The 18,653-nt window shown below is 52.1% G+C and overlaps 1 protein-coding gene across 4 annotated transcripts in view; it reads right to left on the bottom strand.

Moving 5' to 3' along the window:
* BCL11B (BCL11 transcription factor B) overlaps positions 1-17,955 on the bottom strand; it is a 96,979-nt gene extending 79,024 nt beyond the window's left edge. For 2 of the 4 annotated variants that reach the window (XM_047863985.1, XM_047863982.1), the window contains exons 1-2: positions 17,788-17,955; positions 3,865-4,230 (exon numbers count right to left, since the gene is read on the bottom strand). In XM_047863985.1, coding sequence (XP_047719941.1) covers positions 3,865-4,230; positions 17,788-17,845 — 424 coding nt within the window. In that variant the 5' untranslated portion in view covers positions 17,846-17,955. Of the gene's footprint in view, positions 1-3,864; positions 4,234-17,787 lie in introns of all 4 variants that reach the window. The other 2 variants (XM_047863984.1, XM_047863981.1) reach the window with 1 other exon arrangement.
* Positions 17,956-18,653: the final 698 nt, after the last annotated feature.

The raw sequence follows: 18,653 nt of genomic DNA on the forward strand, positions 1-18,653 counted from the left end.
CCTGGTGCAGGCTGAGAGCCCCAAGCACCCCAAGCCCCCTTCTCCCCACCCCTCCTCAAGTCACCCGTCCCAGATAACGGTTCAGAGACTCCCGCTCTTTGCAAACCACGGAACCCACCTCCTCTCCCCCTCCCCCCACCCCAGGATCTGCTACCCTCACCTCCCAGCTCCATCAGAACCCTCCGAACAGGTGGGAGAATGTAGTGGGAAGGGGACTTAGGAAATGTGAAGAACTCCTACAGAGGCAGACGCCTGCCCTGAGTCGGGTCTCCAGGCCGAAGCCCCCACCTCTGCCCAAGCGCCCCCCCCCACCCCGCCCCCGCCCGTCTGTCCCCAGATGGGCCTCAGACACAGGCACCATGGACCTCCCCTGGCCGCAGCACACGGCCAAGGTGCAGGGCCCAGGGCCGTAACTACACACATCAAGAGTGAGATTGCTACCTACTCATACTCCGCCATGTCCCCCAAGGGGGACAGAGAAGCAGCCCAGAAGGCCATGCTCCCACCCCCTGGGGGTTCTGTCACCCCTTGGCCAGGTGGGGAGGCTCCGGGCAGGGGAAGAGCAACAGCTGCTTGTTTAGTAAATGAACAAACGAATGAATGAATGAATGAATGAATGAACGAAGAATGAACGCCCTCCAGGATCCAAAGTCCAGAAAGTTCCTACTGCCACTCTCCTACTTCTCTGTCATTAAAAAAAAGAAAAGAAATAATTAACTACTCCTTTTATGCCCATCTCCAAACTGCAGTGTCCCAAGGAAAGGGCTGATCCAGAGTCCTACTGGGGTGCAATGACTGACCGAATTTCAACCCCCATCTCACCCTGGGGGGGGCGGGCCGTGAGGGTGGAAGGGAGCCCACTTATTTACAGGCCAGCCCCGCCCCTCCATCTCGGGATCCCCGCCTCTGGAAGCATGGACGGCTAGAACCCGTCTGGACAACACACAGACTGTTGGTTCCAGGAAAGAAAAGGCACTCGGGGTCACCATGAGCACCTCACTCGCGACAGCCAAGCCAGAGACCAACACCCAAGAGGTTAACAGCCACCGGCTCGCCGGCAACCGGCCTTGGGAAGCATACCGGGGCACAGACGGGCTGCTCGAGCACATCCCTCCCCAGCACAGACGGGAAGCAGGAACAGGGGAGGCCCGGGCGAGGCCAGCGGTGCCACGGGCCTGGGCAGCAGCTGTGCGGATTTCCGGAAGCCCGGGCGGAGAAGCGCCTGTGATTCCTAGTCCCCCTCTTAAAATATAAAGACTCAATTATCTTTGAGCAGCTTGCTTTACACATGAATTGACACATTTATTTTACAATAAATAACTGAAAGTTATCTGTGTTTCCTTTACTGTTAATCTACACAGAGAAATAATAAACAGGGCTTGTCTACAGAAATGCAAGTAATGCAAGTCCTCAGAATTCAATTAAGCTAAAATAATTAATGCTCCCACCATATTAAATTCCTTTACACATTGGAGCCACTGAAGTTTTATTCTTTAATCTTTTCCTTTTTATTAAATGAAGAAGAAGAAGAAGAAGAAGAAGAAGAAGAAGAAGAAGAAGAGGAGGAAGGAGAAAAAGAAAAGTTGGTGCCCAAGTGGGGAGGGGAAAAAGGGAAAAGGGAGACTGGAAAGAAAGCATGATGTCTTTAGACATCGTGGTTGTCTTCAGCTGACACAGCATGGAGACTGTTTTGTGCCTTTGATTAAAATAACATTTTAAATGCTTTGAACAAACATATCTCTTTAGACTTCTGAGGGATTATTTTACATATTTCTTCGAGAATGAAGAAATCCATTCGTCCTGTTGCTGAACAGAAAAGGCCAAGAATATCTTTCGTCACACATAAAATAAAAATACTGTAGGCTGCTGCAGTATTAGAACCCGAGAAAAGGGGCGCGGGGAGGGGTGGGGGGATGAGGACAAAGCCGCCTTGCAGATTAACTTTTGCCTTTTATGAAATCGCATTCAGTGGCTTTCTTAAACAAACCTGCCCACAGTGATCGGCAGGCTCTCTCTGGGAAATACCTTCAACATAAAACGAGGATTCGGATGGTTTTTGGTGAAAGCGAAATGCCTTTCCATCCATTGAAACAGTAGTAGGGACCAGAGTCTCATGGTCAGAAGCCCCCCCCGTGCCAGAAAGGTCTGTGGACACTGACACCAGGTGTTTATTCTACTGGAGAAAACTACGCCCCCAGTGTCAAAGAAAAGAAAGCCACGGGAACACCAACAACACCAACCTAAGGGACCCAGCACCTTTCTCGACCGGAGGTTCCAACCCTAACGAAGGCAGCATCGCTAAGCTCCACAGGGCATTCTGAGAAACCGGGGTTTACGTGACCATGGCCCTGAGCGTGTTTGGACATTCTCCTCAGAGCCCTTGGCAACTTGACAAGGTGAGAGGGGTCACTCCAGGACCCCCACCAGAAGGCAAAGCCCACAGGCCAGTAGGATTTGACGGGGTCTCCCCAGCACCCGGCATGTGCCAGTGGGAGTCTGCACACAACCACAGTCTCTTCCCAAGAGAGAGCTCATTCATCCCATTTTACAGATGGGCACATTGAGGCCCAACCTCTCCAAGCTGCCAGGTGGCTTGCTTCCTGCATCGCCCTGACTGCCTCCTGGGTGATGGGGCCCTCTGTTCCAGCAGGCCCACCCTCCGAGGAGGAACACCCAGAACCTCGGTCCCTCCAGCACCTCTGCTAGCTGCCGTGCCGAAAACTCAGCCGGCACCTACTCGCACACTGAGGCACCAGAGGGGACCCCGATGGGAAAGTTCCGCTAGCAAATCATTTATGGAGCCCCTTGCCCATTCAGTCCTCACCCCAGGCCCACCGGTATTTTCACCCACTGTTAACAGATGAGGAAACTGAGTCCTAGACTCATGAAGCAGCTTGTCCAATGTCAACCGGCAGGATTTGAACCCTCATCTGCAGGCACCCTGATGCCATCTTTCTGTAGGTTCTAGGGAACACGGGCAACCAAGGCCCTCTTTCTCTGCTGGGCCTCCCAGGCTCAGAAGTACGACCCAGAAGCTTGCACGGAGCGTGGGCTCCCCGGACGAGGCTCTGGTGTGCCACAGCCATGGCCCGACGGGTGCCAATTCACTGTGGCGAGCAGACCCAGCTGGAGGACGCAACCTGACACCTGCTCGTCCAGGTGGTAAGAGTCGGCTGTCCAGGTGGTCAGCTGAGTGGGCATGCCAAAGGGGAGGGGCGCGGTGCTCCAACAAGTCCCCACAGGCCCTTCCTTAGACCTCCTGGAAGGATCAGGCAACATCAGAAGGGGCCTCTGAGATCACCTCTTTTTACAGATGGGAATCTGAGGCCAGAGAGAGGAAGAGGAAGAAATGAGGGCTCCTGTTCCAAAGTGCCTGCCAGGCCCTCCCCTCAGGCCACATCTCATTCCACCTCACAACAACCCTACGGAGATAGGTCTCATTAGCTCCATTTCATAGATGGAAAAACTGATTTGTCCAAGTCGTGAACACAGACGCCAACCCAAGACTATCTGGCTGCACAGCCAGAGACTGAGCCAAGAACACCAGCAAACCGAGGGCCAGTTAGCCTTCCGAATTTCCATTCCGTACTCCCGGCCACCTATGGACTAGGCCCCACAACACAGTCTCACTGCCAAAAGCAAAGCCACCAGCGGCCAGCTGTGCCTCTCTAAGCCCCAGGCCTGTCTCATCCTGAGGGTCACCCAGACAGTGGCCCCTCAGAAAGGGCCAGCCCTGGCTGGTGGTCCTATCCCCGTAGGCCCCAGATCCTCCCAGTACCAACCCCCGGCACAGCGAGGGGGGAGGCAGGCGTGGGACCCGGGAGGTGGCTGCAGCGGTGCCCTGGCCGGTGCAACGCTCCATACCTGCAATGTTCTCCTGCTTGGGGCAGATGCCTTTCGTGGGCGAGACCAGGTGGTCATCTTCGTCGGGGGTGACCTGGATCCCGATCTCCACCGGCTCGGACACTTTCCTGAGCTCGGAGCGCGAAGAGGGCGGCGGGCTGCCCTTGTCCAGGCCTTTGTCATAGCAAGCACCCAGGCTGCCGCCACACTGTTTCTTCTTGTGCTCTATAAAAACCAGGATGTCCCCCAGGGGGAAGTTCATCTGACACTGTCCACAGGTGAGCAGGTCAGGGTCGGGGCCACCCACCATCAGCCCCAGGCTGCTGGGCTCCTCTATTTCCAGACCCTCGTCTTCCTCGAGGATGGCGGCCTCCACATGGTCAGCCTCTGCTGGAAGAGAGAGAGGAGAGGGGGGTAGAGAAGACAGAGATGGGCTTAGGCAATCACAGGCACCCCTCGGCCATCCCAACCCTTCCCCAACAAGAGGGGGCCCCTCGGCTGCAGGGTACTAGAGGTCACCAAGTCCGCGCATGACCCCTGGAAGCCACAGATGGGCAAACTGAGGCCCCGGGAGCAACTCCGCAGCTCCCGTTGGTTGCTTCACTTACTGCTGAACTGACTGCTTTGTAGTTTATTTGCTGTCGATTTCACCCCCTCCCTGCACCCCCCCACGACACAGCATGTAAACACATACACGTGCGCGTGCACAGAACATCCATCCCGCTTTCACAAGAGGCTCAGTGTCACGAGCCCAGTGCTTCAAGCTAGAGACGAGTCTCTCCCACTTTACATCCTTTGAGAATCACCCGGGGAGCTCCGAACACCCCCCCACACACACACACACACACATACACACAGTGCTCAGACGGCAGCCCAGACCAGTTACAGGGACATCCAAACGTCAGATTGTCTTTTTGTTTTTTTAAGACTCCTCAGGTGATTCCAGTGGGCAGCCGAGGCTGAGAGCTTCCAGCCGGTTCCCCCTGCCTGGGCTGGCTCGGCCGCCCCTCCCCCCTTCCCTTCCACCGTTCATTCATGTCCTCCCCATTCATGGGAGCCTTGCTTGTATTCCTCTACCTCAGACCTGGCTGCACCCCAGACAAGAAAGCAGAACCCCAGACGGGCGTCAGGCAGCCAGTCCTTAGGAGAGAAAGAAGCCCGCATGCTCAGAAAGCAACAAGTGAGTGTTGGTTCAAAAAGAAATGCTGAAGAAAAACACAATGCCGGGGAAAGGACGCCGAGAGAGTCGGCTGGCTGAAAGAGGGAGCCGGCTTTCCTGCCAAACACCCTGCTCCTGGTCAGCCCTCCACCACTTTGTAGATTTCCCAACACTCATCAACTCCCCCACTGTCCTTTTTGTTGGTTGGTTTTATTTTCACTCCCAGAAAAAGAAAAGGAAAAAAAACAAAAAACAAAACAAAACAAAAAAACTGTTCAGGCTCCAAACGCATTTCTTGGCAGATGACAAGCCACACTTTCAATGGGCTGTACATTTTCACGTTTCTTTAGCAGCAGATATATTTCCTTTTTTTTTTTTTTTTTTTTTTTTGGTAGGGGACATAGGACCCAAATATTTTGAAGCCAATAAATGCCTCAAAAAGCAGCAACCCCCAGGGGGAAAGCTGGAGGGCTCGGCAGCCGAAAGTGTCATAAATAAGGCAAGTGGGCAACGAGGTTGCACACTCCCTCGGGGTCTGAGCAAACTTGGGTTGTAATTTTTCAGGAGCCAACGACTTAGGCGTAAAGACAGAGCAAGTGTCGGGGTCCTCAGAAAAGCCAAGGGACAGCCAGAGGTCTGCAACCCGAGGAGGCAGGTAAATTTTCAGTTGTATGGTATTTAGTGAGGGATGATGAAAACCACAGAGGAACAGAGAGAAGGAATGGAAGGGAGGAAAACACATTCCGTGGCAGTGAAGTTACTGACGGGCCAGAGCCAAAGAACAGATAATTTAAGGAAAAAATTCTGTGGCATCTTCTATCCTCCATATAAATCACTGTTCTGTATTTTCTAAACACAGCTTCTTCAGGGCCTGTGAGAGTCCATGGGTGATGCTGAATCTAGAACGGGCTGTGTAATCCACAGAACATAGTCGAACCCGCGTGGACAGGCTGATACGCAGGTGTTGCTGGGAAGGGAAGTTACGATTTGAGATCCTGCCCGTGCTTACAGAAAAACAGACAGATTCCTCCGTGAATTACACGGAGACATGCATGAGACCCATGGCAGCACAAAAATACCACGAAGATGAGGAAATCCTAAATCTGTTGCCGGCATACCTCTAACACAAAGAACCTAAAAGGTAAGAGAAACAGTTTTCACCAAGCCAGCCCTGGGAACCATTCATTACACTCTAAAAAAAAAAAAAAAAAAAAAAAAGAGAAGAAAAAAGAAAGAAATCAAGAATATACTTAAAAAGGAGTTGGATACATAATTAATTTACCAATTTATTTTACGAAAAGATGCTTTGGTATGGCTCAAATGTAATCACAACCCTCACGCTTGTAGGGGGCTTGTAGGGGGGACCCAGATTCCTGCGAACGGTTTGTCAGAATGTAAAAAAGGTAATTATTCGGTGCTTCTTTTCCCTTTAATGATCTAACATTGAGCAATACTGTTTATATTGAAAAGCTCGCACCTTTAATTACCAATTACATATACATAATTTCAGAGCCAAAGGAGAGGGCTGTGAAAACAGTTCTTTAGAAATATAAGGATGTATTGTGCGCCATTTCTAGAGAGGGAGCTCTAATAAATGGGAGGAGGATGTCAAAATATTGTTTTGTTAAAAAAAAAAAAAGGAGAGAAGCACAAAGGAAATGAGATGAAAAGCAAAAAAAAAAAAAAGTACAAAATGAAACAGAGCATTCCGACAGACGGGGCAAGCTCCAAGCTCCGCGGTGGGAAGGGTGGCCGGACCCGGTCCTGTCTGAACTGCCACTCGCAAGTAGGCCTGGCACGTTGCTGCGTCACCGTCACCGAGGCGGCCACCCTTCCAGCGTGACTATCCTCGCTGAGGACCGGGAGGTGTTTCCTGCTGCTCAATAGCTTAATCTTTCTTTTCCTTGTTGTGTTTTGTTTTGCTTTTCATTAACTTTTTCAGCCCTGTCTGTCCGCTCCCCTGGGAGGAGCTCTAGAAAGCTCCAACACCTCCTCTCTGCTCCCAGGGTTTAAGCTACGTAATTTCAATTCGTCCCTTTAATTCAAAAGAAACACAGACTTCTTTCAGAATTAGCAAAGGTCAAGGAAGCCTGCCTGTCCCCAAGCTCTCCTGACTGCCTACTATCCTTTGCTAAGGACTGGGTACCAACACTTTTTTCCTTTCTCTCTCTCTCTCAACCTCTCTCTCTCTCTCTCTCTTTTTTTTTTTTTTTTTTTTTTTTGGCAACATCTGGTTTTCTTTCCTTTATTTGGCTCTCTCCGCCTTTTCACTTTCCTCATGCAGCAGGCCCTGTGAATCCCCTGCACTGAGTTTGAAAGTATCCAAAACCCTTCACTGTGCTGCAGTCCTGACTCTGGGCACCGCCCCTCCCCCCAGCCCCCCTCTGCAGCCAAGCCTCCTGGGCAGCCAGCCCTGCAGGGTGTCCCACAGAACAGCTCTGAACCCGGACTTCCCAGACCCAGGGCCCAGGGCCCAGCTAGCGGCCTCCTAGAGAGGGCCAGGGGCAAAAGAAACAAACAAATCTTGCCTCCCACTGTCAGTGTTGAAAGTCAAACTCAAAGATGACAGCTCCAAGAATGGGGTTTCCTCTCTCCAGCCCTGGGGTGTGGGGCCCTGCCGGGTGAGATACTTCCCAGGAAGGTGGCAACATCACCCCCAAAGTTCAGGGAACAGAGTCAGCATGAACCCCTCAACTGTCAAGTTTTGGGTCGCAGGGGGTGGACCGAGACAGCTGGCTGAGCCCGGAGGCTTGTGCTCACAGCCCTCGGAGACACCCCCAAAGACGGGCTGTGGTTTCATTTCCGCCGACAGGCGGATACCAAGCCGGGTGTGTGGGGTGCGTGTGCACGCGCGCGTGTGCGTCCCTTCTTAGAACCGTATCGACGCTGGAAGAAATAAAAGGAGAAAAAGCCACTTGGCCACGCTCAAGGAAGGGCAAAGGGAGACACGTCTGGCCCTCCGGAACCCTCCTTTCCCTGTCCTGCGGGCAGGGTCCTGCCCTTCCGGTCCGGTCCTGGGGCCTCAGGGCCCCACACAGCTCATTGACCCCATGCCTCTGCTGGAAGAGCCGGAGCGGCCCAAACGGTCACCCAGAGACAACAAACCACCAGGAAAGAGAAAAGACACACAACGAAAACAGCTTTTCGAATTCCCAGACCCACCCAACAAACCAGCCCCTCAGGCTGCCTTGTCCGGCAAACTCAGGCCTTAAAGAAAGAAGGCAGAGATGAGGTCCTTCCTCTGGGAGGATTTCTGCTTTCGTGAAAAGCTCCCCAACTGTCAGGCGGCTCTGGAAAATACTGCTTGCTGCTCTCACTATTATGAGCCGAATAAAGTACAGGGATTGCTAAAATGTTTGACTTATTAAGAGGACAAACCAGTGGACGCAGGGTCAGCTTTCACATTGGGGTGAGTTCTGAACTACGAAACCCTAAAGCTCCCAGACAAATACATATCCTGCCTCTCAAACACACACACACACACACACACACACACACACACACACACAGAGTTAATTTTCTTTTACAACAAAACCACATTTTATTTACAAGGGTAGGCCTCCTCCCAGCTGATAAACGCATTTAGAAGCAATGAAATCAGGGTTCGCAAATAATAATGGTTATTTGTTGTCAAGTAGATGGGGAAAGCGCTTGAGCCTAAGACAAACTCCCCCATGCCTTAGCTCCGCTGGGAAGGAATTTGGGGCAGAAGACAGAAATGGAAAGACATCGTTAACACCGACCCGGCCAAGCAGCCAACAGGACCCCCCAGCAGCTGCAAAGGCTTAGCAGGGCCTTACCTGGCCAGTGATTTCCCCCACAGGCAGGGTTCCCAGGGCCCCACCCGCCCTGGTCCATCTGTAACAACTGCCCATGCACCTGCCCTTTGGGGGATTCCAGCCAAGGGGCCGACCGCCTGCTGTCCCCAGAGTGTGTGTGCATTGCTTCACATACAGCACACAGGCCCATGTCGCCCTTACCCTGCACCGATTCAAATCCAAATCCCTAACCGCTAAGCCCCAGTCCAAGAGAAACCTATGAAGAATTATTGTTTCGGTGATGGGGGAGTGGGTAGGAGAAGGATGTGGGGGGAGGGGTGCCAGGCTCTTAAAATCGTGTGCCACCAACGTCACAGCCGCCATCACGATGTGTACGCGTGTTTACGAGAAATGTTCAGCATCTGTCCGCCAGAGCTCTGCGTCCGACTGGAGACTTTACACCTGCTTCCTACGAAGACGGAAGCCATGCTCACCAATAATCTGTGAAGGGATCTTTTCATTCTCCTCCCCGAGAACGTTCCGGGAGGGGCCGAGACTCCAGGCGGCACTGACACCGCCACCAACACGCGCACTCGACGGAGCACAACACTTTCTGAGCTGCCATCAATTTTTAATTTATTGGGTCCAAGAGAAAATAACAACCGTGGGGAGGGGAGGAAGGAGACGGGTGGATGGGAGAGAGAAGGAATCAATTCTTGGTGGAGAAAATAATCTATGACTAGATGGCGCTTAAAGGCACGACAAGAGGTTTTATGAAGTTCTCCGAACATTGGGAATAATGAAGTGCCCGGCAGAGGCAGCGGAGATAAGAGCAGAACGTCAGCCCGGCCAGGCATGCGTTAGGAGGAATGGCCTCACGGGGCCAGGAGGGGTTAGAACACGTCTGAGGGTGGGAGCCACCGTCCGGGCCCCAGCCCCGTCTGCCCACCGAATTCCTGCAGCCAGCAAGGCCGAGGGCGGCTTCTGGCCCTGGGAGGACACAGCCTGGCAGGTATAAGCAGGCCGCCTGGCACAGGTGAGCTCCTTCACCTGACCCCCTGCCCTCTCGGGAGGACTGAGCAGTGCAGCCGGTCCAGGTCTCAGAGCCGCTGGCCGAGACCCTGTGCCTCTCCCAGATGCTCCAAAGGCCTCCTGTCTACCGCCCTCGAATCTGCTGTCAGGACGGGCACACGTGGGGGCCACCACCCCACCAGGCCCCTTCTGCTCCACACCAACCCCTGCTGGAGCCTCCAGTGAAACTGTCGCGATTTCTGGCAGCCAGGTAGGAAGACAGGGAGAAGACTGAAGACACCTCCTTGTTGGGCAACCCGTGGACATGACCTGGGGTCTGGCTGACGGGGCCTGCAGGGGAAGGCCTGAGTCTGGCCTGCATTCCAGGAAGGCGGGGATTCCTGTTGGGGGTACAGGAAGAATCTCAGTCACCCAGCCCTGTGACAGAGGCTGGATGGGGAGGTCTGAGGGTGGGAGGAGGACCCCCCCCACATGCACACACTGCCCTACACAACCCAGCCTGGTTTCAACAACAGCTCCTTGAAAAACATCCCAACTTGCACTGAAGACCATCACCCGACCTTCCCTTCCCCCCGCCCACCGCATCCACCTCTCCAGAACTCCAAAAACTGAGCTCAGGAGGCCTGGTCTCACACATTCAAAGGCAGCCAAAGAAAAAAAAAGGGCGAAACGAATAAAGAAAACAGCGTTCAGGTGCGCTCACAGATCCTGTCCATGACTAAAAGGCTACTAATAAAAAGCCAACTCCACAAAACCAGAGAATGGAGTGACCTATGTTTTGATAAATAAAATAGTTGCTTTAAAAGTAAAAAAAAAAAAAAAAAAAAAAAAAAAAAAAAAGAAAGAAAGAAAAAAGATTTACCACCATAGAAACCCTTCCAAGCACGTTCAGCAGAGTCCACAAAGCTGCAAATGCCTTAAATCTGCAGAGCCACAACAGGGCTCATAATGACAGGATATAAAAGCACGCTTTGAGGCCAAATGAAGAGATTTGTTTTATTTAATGCTATGCTTTTTCAAAGGTGCTAAGCAGAAGAAAAGAAGGACCCTTACAGGACACCAGCCTGTAAGCCTTTAGCCGGAGGACATTCTCTGAGGCTGAGAGCGACAGAGGAAGGACAGAAGCCATTTTCAACATCTCCTTTCCAAGGTAGAAATTTAAACATGACCCCATGAAAAAAAAAATTTTTTTTTTCTTAGCAGCACATCCATTTCTGAAGCACAAGCTAATCACAGCAACACTGGCATTCAACTTTCTCGAGTCATTTATGCGCGTTGTTTTAGTAGAGAACTCACCAGCACATTCACAAATGTATTTGTATTTCTGCAGTTCAGTGGAAGGAGGTCATAAAAAAAAGTTGTATACAACAGAGGATTTTTTTTTTTTTTTTTACTTTGAAGTTACTTAATTTTGTGTGGTCTGGGATTTCACTCTAGTAAAATAACTCGGGCTGGCTAATTCAACACCCAAGCAGATTATCAGCTCTCTTGGAGGAAAAAAAAAAAAAAGAAAGAAAGAAAGAATGAAATTCTTGAATTTCAGCAACTACACAAAAGACTTGCGTGTGTCAAAATGCCGGACGCAAAGTCCCGGTGAACGCAGCACCATTAATCAAACCTCGATCTGGTGTCACTTTTGCCAGTAAAACCGATGCTGTTCCCCAACCCCCGCGCCCCCCCCCCCCCCACTGGCTCGTGCAGTAGACGAAAGAAGTGTGTCCCTGTGCTTTCGCGGGTCTCCAAATAGCCTGCTGTTGGCACTTTTTATACACGCCTTGGGGAAAGTACTGCTCAAAAGAGGCAATCAACAAACAGCTTTTCTTGGGGAGGGGTAGAGAAATGGGGACCAGAACACGAGCAGATCTCACTGCCTCCCTGGAAAGGAAGAGAGATTTGTGGGAAGAGGGAATGGGGTGGGGGGGCCCACAGGGCACGCAGGACCCCAGACCCGATCGTGTGAGTAAATGGAGAGCACTGCGAAGCGACAAAGCCATACTCAGAGCAGCTGGGTGACATTCATTCATTCCCAGTATCTCTCTGTGCCCTCTCCCCGTGAAAAAATACGTCAGTGTGCCTACAGCTACCACCACCTTCAGAGAAGGATGCTCAGCCGGCATCAGCAACTTGACCGTGTGGTGCTGGGTGCAGTCCCCAAGGAGCGTTTATTTTTCCTTGTCCTCCCAGATGTGACCCCAGCATGAAACCTGGAGTCCCAAGTCCTCAGAGAGCTTCCGCTAAAGGTAGGCCCTAACGGGACAGCCAGAGGGGCCTTCCTCTAGCCACACGGGATGCAGGAGGCCGTCCCCAAAGGTCAAGAACCCCATCTCTACCCTCCCCACATACACTGTTTTTGTCAAGCACCGTCATATCTGCAGTCCGTGTTCAGTTACAGCTCCTGAAACTCTCCCAAGTTCCAAGGTGAAGGATTGGCTATTTCTAAACTGAATTTTTTTAACGATATTCTGCAGGCCGAAGGCCACTGCCCAGCCCAAGGCTGTGAGGTGACTGTGCCACTTCATCTTGAGTTGTCAAATGAGCCGCGATATGCTCGCGACTGGCTCAATTCAAACATTGAATGAAGTAGAGAAATCATCAGATAAATTGCTGGCCCTCCGCACTGGAGAGTGAAGCCTCTTTCTCAGCTGATGACAGCACTAGGCTTTTGTCTGACCTAATTTATTTCTCTTTCAGGTTAGAATAAAGCACTCTTTCCAGTCTCAGGGCAACCTCTTCTGCCCATATACTGAACTCAAGCACAAGACTCGGGGTTAACTGTGCTGTCTGCAGATTTCTTGAACTTGGAGAAGACATGATAGATCCAGAAACCCCGTGATCAAAAGCACATATATGCCCCAGCACTAAATTACACGTTTAGGAGAGAAAGAGTCTCATTAAGAGCCATCCATTAAGGGCACTGTTGGGGGTGAAAGGTATTAGCAACGCTGGGTCTAGCAAGCCTATACTCCTTCCAAAGTTTTACACATTATTTGAGTTGGCATTTGATATCTTTGGGGAATGGTGCTATTTCCCTTAGTACAGTGGGAACATTACCTAATAAATGGAATTGAGAATCCAAGTGTTATAAAACCTGAGCTGAAAGGATTTCCATTCATCAAGCTGTTTTAGGAGCATGACTCCCAAAAGCAGTGATTCTCGACCGTTCCCCGGGTCTCTGACATACAACACAGAAATGGACAAAATGATGTATACTCTTCCCAGAGTCCCGCCCTCAATCTGATCACGGATGCCTTAAGAGCCTAATGGAATTTGCAGAAAGTCAAGACCACAGACTAATAGGGGGAAACACACCCGTTCGAACTAACCATTCTAACTAACTGTTTAAAAAAAAAAAAATCGGGAAAAGAAAAAAGAAAAAGGCCCCCATCTGCCTAGTGAGGGCTTGTAAATCAATGCCAATAGCTTGAAAATGATTTCTCAAACTTATATTCTCATTTTTGTCCCGCTTGAATCTCTGCAGGAAAATCAATATTACAACTTCACACTTAAGACATTTTGCAGCAGCAATGCAAAGTGCTGCGGCAGCGGGTGGAAACCCACGGAAGCTCGCTCCTGGCCCATTGTAGCGAGGCGCCAAGGCATGACACGGGCACCGAGCTCCCCCTAGCTGCCAAGTGGCACCAGGCACGGCGCGGCGTTTCAGGCTTGCCATCAACCAGAAGCCAATTCAACTGAAAGTTTGTTTTGGAAAAGTATTTTATCACAACAAGCAACAGAGAATGCAAAGCAATCAGGAAGGGAGATGAAAAAGGAGAAAAGGAAAGGCTGGTCGAAGACATGCTCTAAGCTCAAAGCGTCGAGAGCTCGCTTGTGGTAAGGCGCTAGAAACTGGTGCGCTCCACAGTCAGCAGCTGGCATCTGTAAACGAACCGCTCTGCGTGTTTCCATCTGACCTGAGACCTAACGCCAATTACCATCAGATGCACCTAAAGCTGGCCTTCTCTTCGGTCAGGAAGCCCCCTTTGGTCCCGCACTGTGGTCAGCAAAGTGTCCCACCCCAGCTGTCTGACCCCAGCCTCCCTCCATGTTCCTAAGGCTTCACCAAAGCCACCGCATTCGCTCCAGCACTTGAGAAATGATTCGTTTTCGGTTACGAAATATTTTGAAGGCCAGACAAAAATCGCCAAGGCCAAAGTCCGGGCAGATAGCAAGCTCCTACCCTTAAAGGAAGAAATATGCGTATGTACATAATATTCAGGGAGGGAAAGAATACCCTTTAAAAATATTAAGGGTTGTTAAAATACGCTCACGGCTGTTTTCTCTCAGGTGTGAATTACAAATGAATAAAATCAGCCTGGCATAACACCTCTGATGAACACATTTTTATTCTCCCGTGGAATCAGAGCAGCTGACTTATATCACACTTCTAATGATATGGGGTTCCCTTCTGTGCAGAGTGGGAGACAAACTTCACTCCCCCTACCCACCACCCCCCCCAAAAAAAAGAGGGGCTCATGGCTTGTGAAATTTATCAGAGGCCCAATCTTGAAAGACTGTGGATAACTGGAGATACACTATACCCCAGAGAGTTAAGGTCATTGTGAAGCCAGCCACCTCCAAAACACACAGCCACAGCAAAACCCAATTTAAAAGGCAACCGTGAAATTAACACAGTTAGCCTAACTTCCCGTGTCAAACCTTGGGTCTCTAGTTGTTTTGCAAAATCGTGAATTCATACAGAAAATCACTGATCTTCCAAGGAAACCTGTTGGTAGGTTGTTGAAAAATCACCTTCGCTAGGGTTGTATAATTTGCCATGGACATCTTATTTTCTCTGAAAAGCCTTGGAGCTCCTTCATGGACTGGACTGCATTTCATTCCCCCTACTCTCCCTGTCTGGCACAGTGGGCTCACAACCCTTCCCTCTGCCTGGTCAGCCACTGCCCCCTTCTTCTTCCCTCCTCACTGTTGTCACTGTGTTGTTTTGTGTTTGTTTTTATTAATAGCTGTGTCTGTCCTCCGGTTCTAAAAGCCATACCCATCTGGGTCAAATATTTTGAAACAAACCAGAAGCCCAGGTTTCCATCCCCAGCTGTCCCCCACACTGGTTTATACTTCTCTCCGTCCCTGTCTGTATATCTAACCAGCTCACTACAGAGCTCTTCTACCCACCCCCCCAAGATTATCTGCTATTTCTGTGCTCTTCCCGTTTCCCAGACCAGCAGTTATGCTAAGTTGCATCGTCTCTAAAGAACCACGGGCTGCCACCCCACTGAAGACACACCACATTTGGGGCAGTTCCTTTCACATTTAAAATCTAAAATGCGAACCCCGGGTCAGGGCTGTGACAGCACTCATTTGCTGGCCAGGGCTCTCCAGCACCCTAAACCCACGACTCCTGCATCACTGTGCAGAGACACTTCCACAGGCCACGCAGCCTAAACTGCATCTAATTCTTGCCATTCCCCTTTCTGCCCTCCCACCTCCCGGGGTGACACAGGACAAACAGAAAAGCCAGCTGCTTTTTGATCATAAATAGCCTTGTCTGAAAACTGGTTGGACCACTCTCTCTGCTTGACCCCCTGCACATGCCCTGAGCTCCATGTGCCCCTGAAAGGCAGGCAAGATTTCCTTCGCCCCTCTTTTCCTTTGCTTCTCTCTTCTCCCTCCCTCCCTGCTCCAGTGGCAGCCAGCGGCTGTCTGTCCCCAGCACCACTCCGAGCAAGGCTGAGAGACAGAGGGGGAACAAATGAAGGATGGAAGGATGTTGCACCAGGCACGCCTTGTCCCCCACACCCAGCTGCCACCAGTCTTCCTGACCAGGGCTTTCTCCTGTTGTCCCAGGAATGCCAGAGGAGGAGAGAGCAAAGGCAAAACAAACCTACCTGCTTCTTCCCCCCCTTAAACACAACTGCAAACACTCCCGACTCCTTTCGCTGCTTCCAGCCTGGCGATGCAGCCCTAAGACTGCTCCCCACTGCCCGAACACCCCCCCTCAACTTCCCCCTCCTCAAAACCCCTCACAATTACACAGAGGGTATGGAGGGGCAAATTGCCTCCTAGAGAAATTAACCTCTGCCAATATAGACATTGTAACCACCAGTCCACCATCTAAAGGGGGTGGGGGGGCGCAGAGGCATAAGCTGATGGCTACTGGCTTGGTAAAAGGACGGAATGTCAACCGGCCAAAAAGGGACCTTAATCAAACCATGCTCAAGTCTGGTTGTAAAACATTTTGTTTTAAATGCAACCAGTGAGTCTTCAATGGTGCAAAATAAAAGGGAAGTTCTGTTCCCTCCCACCAAAAACGCATCCCTCTCCCAAGGCGAACCCCGCTTTAAAATCTATTCCCCTCCCCAAAAAAACAATAATAAATCCACAAATTCTTACTAATGTATCTGCTGTAACAAAGGAGAGACGGCAGCAGCAAATGCTCCGAGCAGATGGCTCCTATGCTGGGTGTTCAGGGGAGGGGAGAGCCCCTTTATATATTTATTTATTTATTTAAATTTTTTAAAATATAACATAAATATTCGGCTCTCGGCCGCCCCGCAGCCAGTCCTCGGCTGCGGCTGGGCGCGCAGCCCTCTCCACCTCCGCGCGGGCTGCCCGGCCCCAGCCCGACGAGGTGCTCGGACGATTCCAGGAACACAACCTGTCCGTGGTCGCGATGGCACCCTGAGGATGTTTTATTTCTATTGCAATTAAAAAAAAAAAAAAGAAAGAAAGAAAGAAAGAAAGAAAGAAAGAAAGAAAGAAAGCAAGCAAGCAACGGCGATCTAGGTAGGCACCGCGAGAGAAAGGACCGCAGGGAGATGTTCGCGCGCCGCGGATCAGCGGCCCCGCGGGCTGCGCCGGGCAGGGATCGCTGCGAGCCGTCCTTCCCCCTGCAACTGTGCGGGCACTCGGGGCGAGCTCCCCTGCAAACACCGTACCTGGCCGGCTCGCGCTCGCTTTTTCCCCTTTCTAAATAAACCCAACTGGGGCGCTGGAAACTGCTGCGTCTCTGCCCCGCTGCCTGACTTTGCCTGTCCGGCCCCTTGCTGGAAATCCACACGATTTCAGCCGGCGGATTTCCACGGCGACCTGCCTTGTTTATTTAGAGAAGCGAGATGAAACATACTGAGATAGAAAGATGGGTAAGAGATTGATAGGTCTCTCTCCTTTTCTTTTTTCTTCTTTTTTTTTTTTTTCTTTTTCCTATTTTACAAGAACATCCCTGTCTTACCAATCCTGGCTGGCAATCCTTTTTCCCCGTGGCGGGGTTTTTTTCACCAGCCCCCAATCCCCCCACCTTTTTTTGGAGTGGGGGATAGAAGACAAGATCATCCCAGGAGACAGACGGAGGTGGGGAAATGGGGTGGGGGGGGGGGGAGGCAAGAGCCCAGCAAACAGCCGCGCAGCTGGATTCTTTTGCAAATAGCAAGAGGAGGGGAGAGAAAGGCGGCGGCGGAATGCTAGGACCGGCGTGGCCGGCGCCCTGCCCGGCCGAGTGCAGCGACCGGGGACTCGGAGCCGCCGGCGGCCCGTAGCCCCGCATCTCCCCTAGGCCGGAGCGCACCCCGCTCTCCTCCGCCCGCGCCGTCAGAGCGGACCCACGCGCTCGCCAACTTTTCCCCACTTCCCGGCTCCCCCCTCCCCCTCCGCTCCCCCAGCCCCCTCCCCCTCCTCTCCAAACCCCGCCACCAGCGCCGCCGCCGCCACACACGCCGCTCGGAGGGGCGAGCGTCCAGCCGGGCTCCGCGTGCACACACACCTCCTCCAGCCTGCGAGCCCCCTCCCCGGCCCGGAGCCCGCTCCGCAGGCCCTCGAGCCCGAGGCGCGTCTGCCTGAGCAGCGCTCCGACTCTCGGGGCTGCAAAGAAACTTTCCTATGCCCCCCCCCGCCCCCCACCATGCTCTGGGCCGACGCAGCTGCCTCTGCGAGCCCGCGGGCGGCCCCGGCGCTCGGCCTGGCAGCGCCCGGCTCGGTGTACCCAGCCCCGGGCACCCGGAGCCCCATCCTCCGGCCCCTGGCGCGCACGCAGCGGACACTTACGGGTGATGAGCTCCCTCTGGGACAAGTGCTGCGGGTTGCCCTGTTTGCGGCGGGACATTGCCCCGGCATCTATTCTGGCATCGCCCGGAGAGCTGCACTGATGGGGGGAGCCGGGGGAGGGGGTCCGAGCCGCCGCCGCTGCCGCTGCCGCTGCCGCCGCCGCCGCCGCCGCCGCCGCCGCCGCTGCCGCTGCCGCCGCGCCTCCTCCTCTGCCCGGGTTGGTGTTTTGTGTTTTTTTTTCTCCCTTCCTCTCTTGCCCTCTCTTCCTCCTCCTCTTCTTCTTTATTTTGCTCTTTCTTCTATGCTGTTTTTTGCTTTGTTTGCAAAAAGAAAAAGAGAAGGAAAAAAAGAAAAGAAAAATCTCTCGATCTAAAATAGGAGAAAGAGGCAAAAAAAAAAAAATCTGCTGTTGCTTGCCGCGGACTGGCTGGTTTCTTTAAAAATATATTCTTTTCAAGGAAAAAAAAATCGCTTACACTTCTTCAAACTGCTTGGCCTCCTGGACTTCCAAATGTCTTCTTGAACTTAAACCGGATTTTGCACCGGCTCCTGACACTTTCTTTCAGGGTCTGGTAGGTGGAAAGCGCACTGCTACCAGGAGGTGGGGGGGTGGGGTGGGGGGGGGAGAAAAATGCAAACAAATAAAAAATAAAAGAAGGGAAAAAAAGCAAAGAAAACTTGGGGACTTGTCTCGTACCCCCTCACCCCGCCCCCTCAGAAAACCCAAAGCAATGTAAAACTGCCCGGGTTCGGTTGTTTCTGGGCTTTCTGCGGGCTGCCTGTTTTTTTCTCGGAGACTGACCCTTCCGAGGCTCTGGGGGGACTCCAGGAGCGGCTCCTTCCCAGTTCACCTGGCAGGCTGGCGC

This window comes from Prionailurus viverrinus, chromosome B3 (genome assembly GCF_022837055.1).
Source record: "Prionailurus viverrinus isolate Anna chromosome B3, UM_Priviv_1.0, whole genome shotgun sequence".
Taxonomy (NCBI): domain Eukaryota; kingdom Metazoa; phylum Chordata; class Mammalia; order Carnivora; family Felidae; genus Prionailurus; species Prionailurus viverrinus.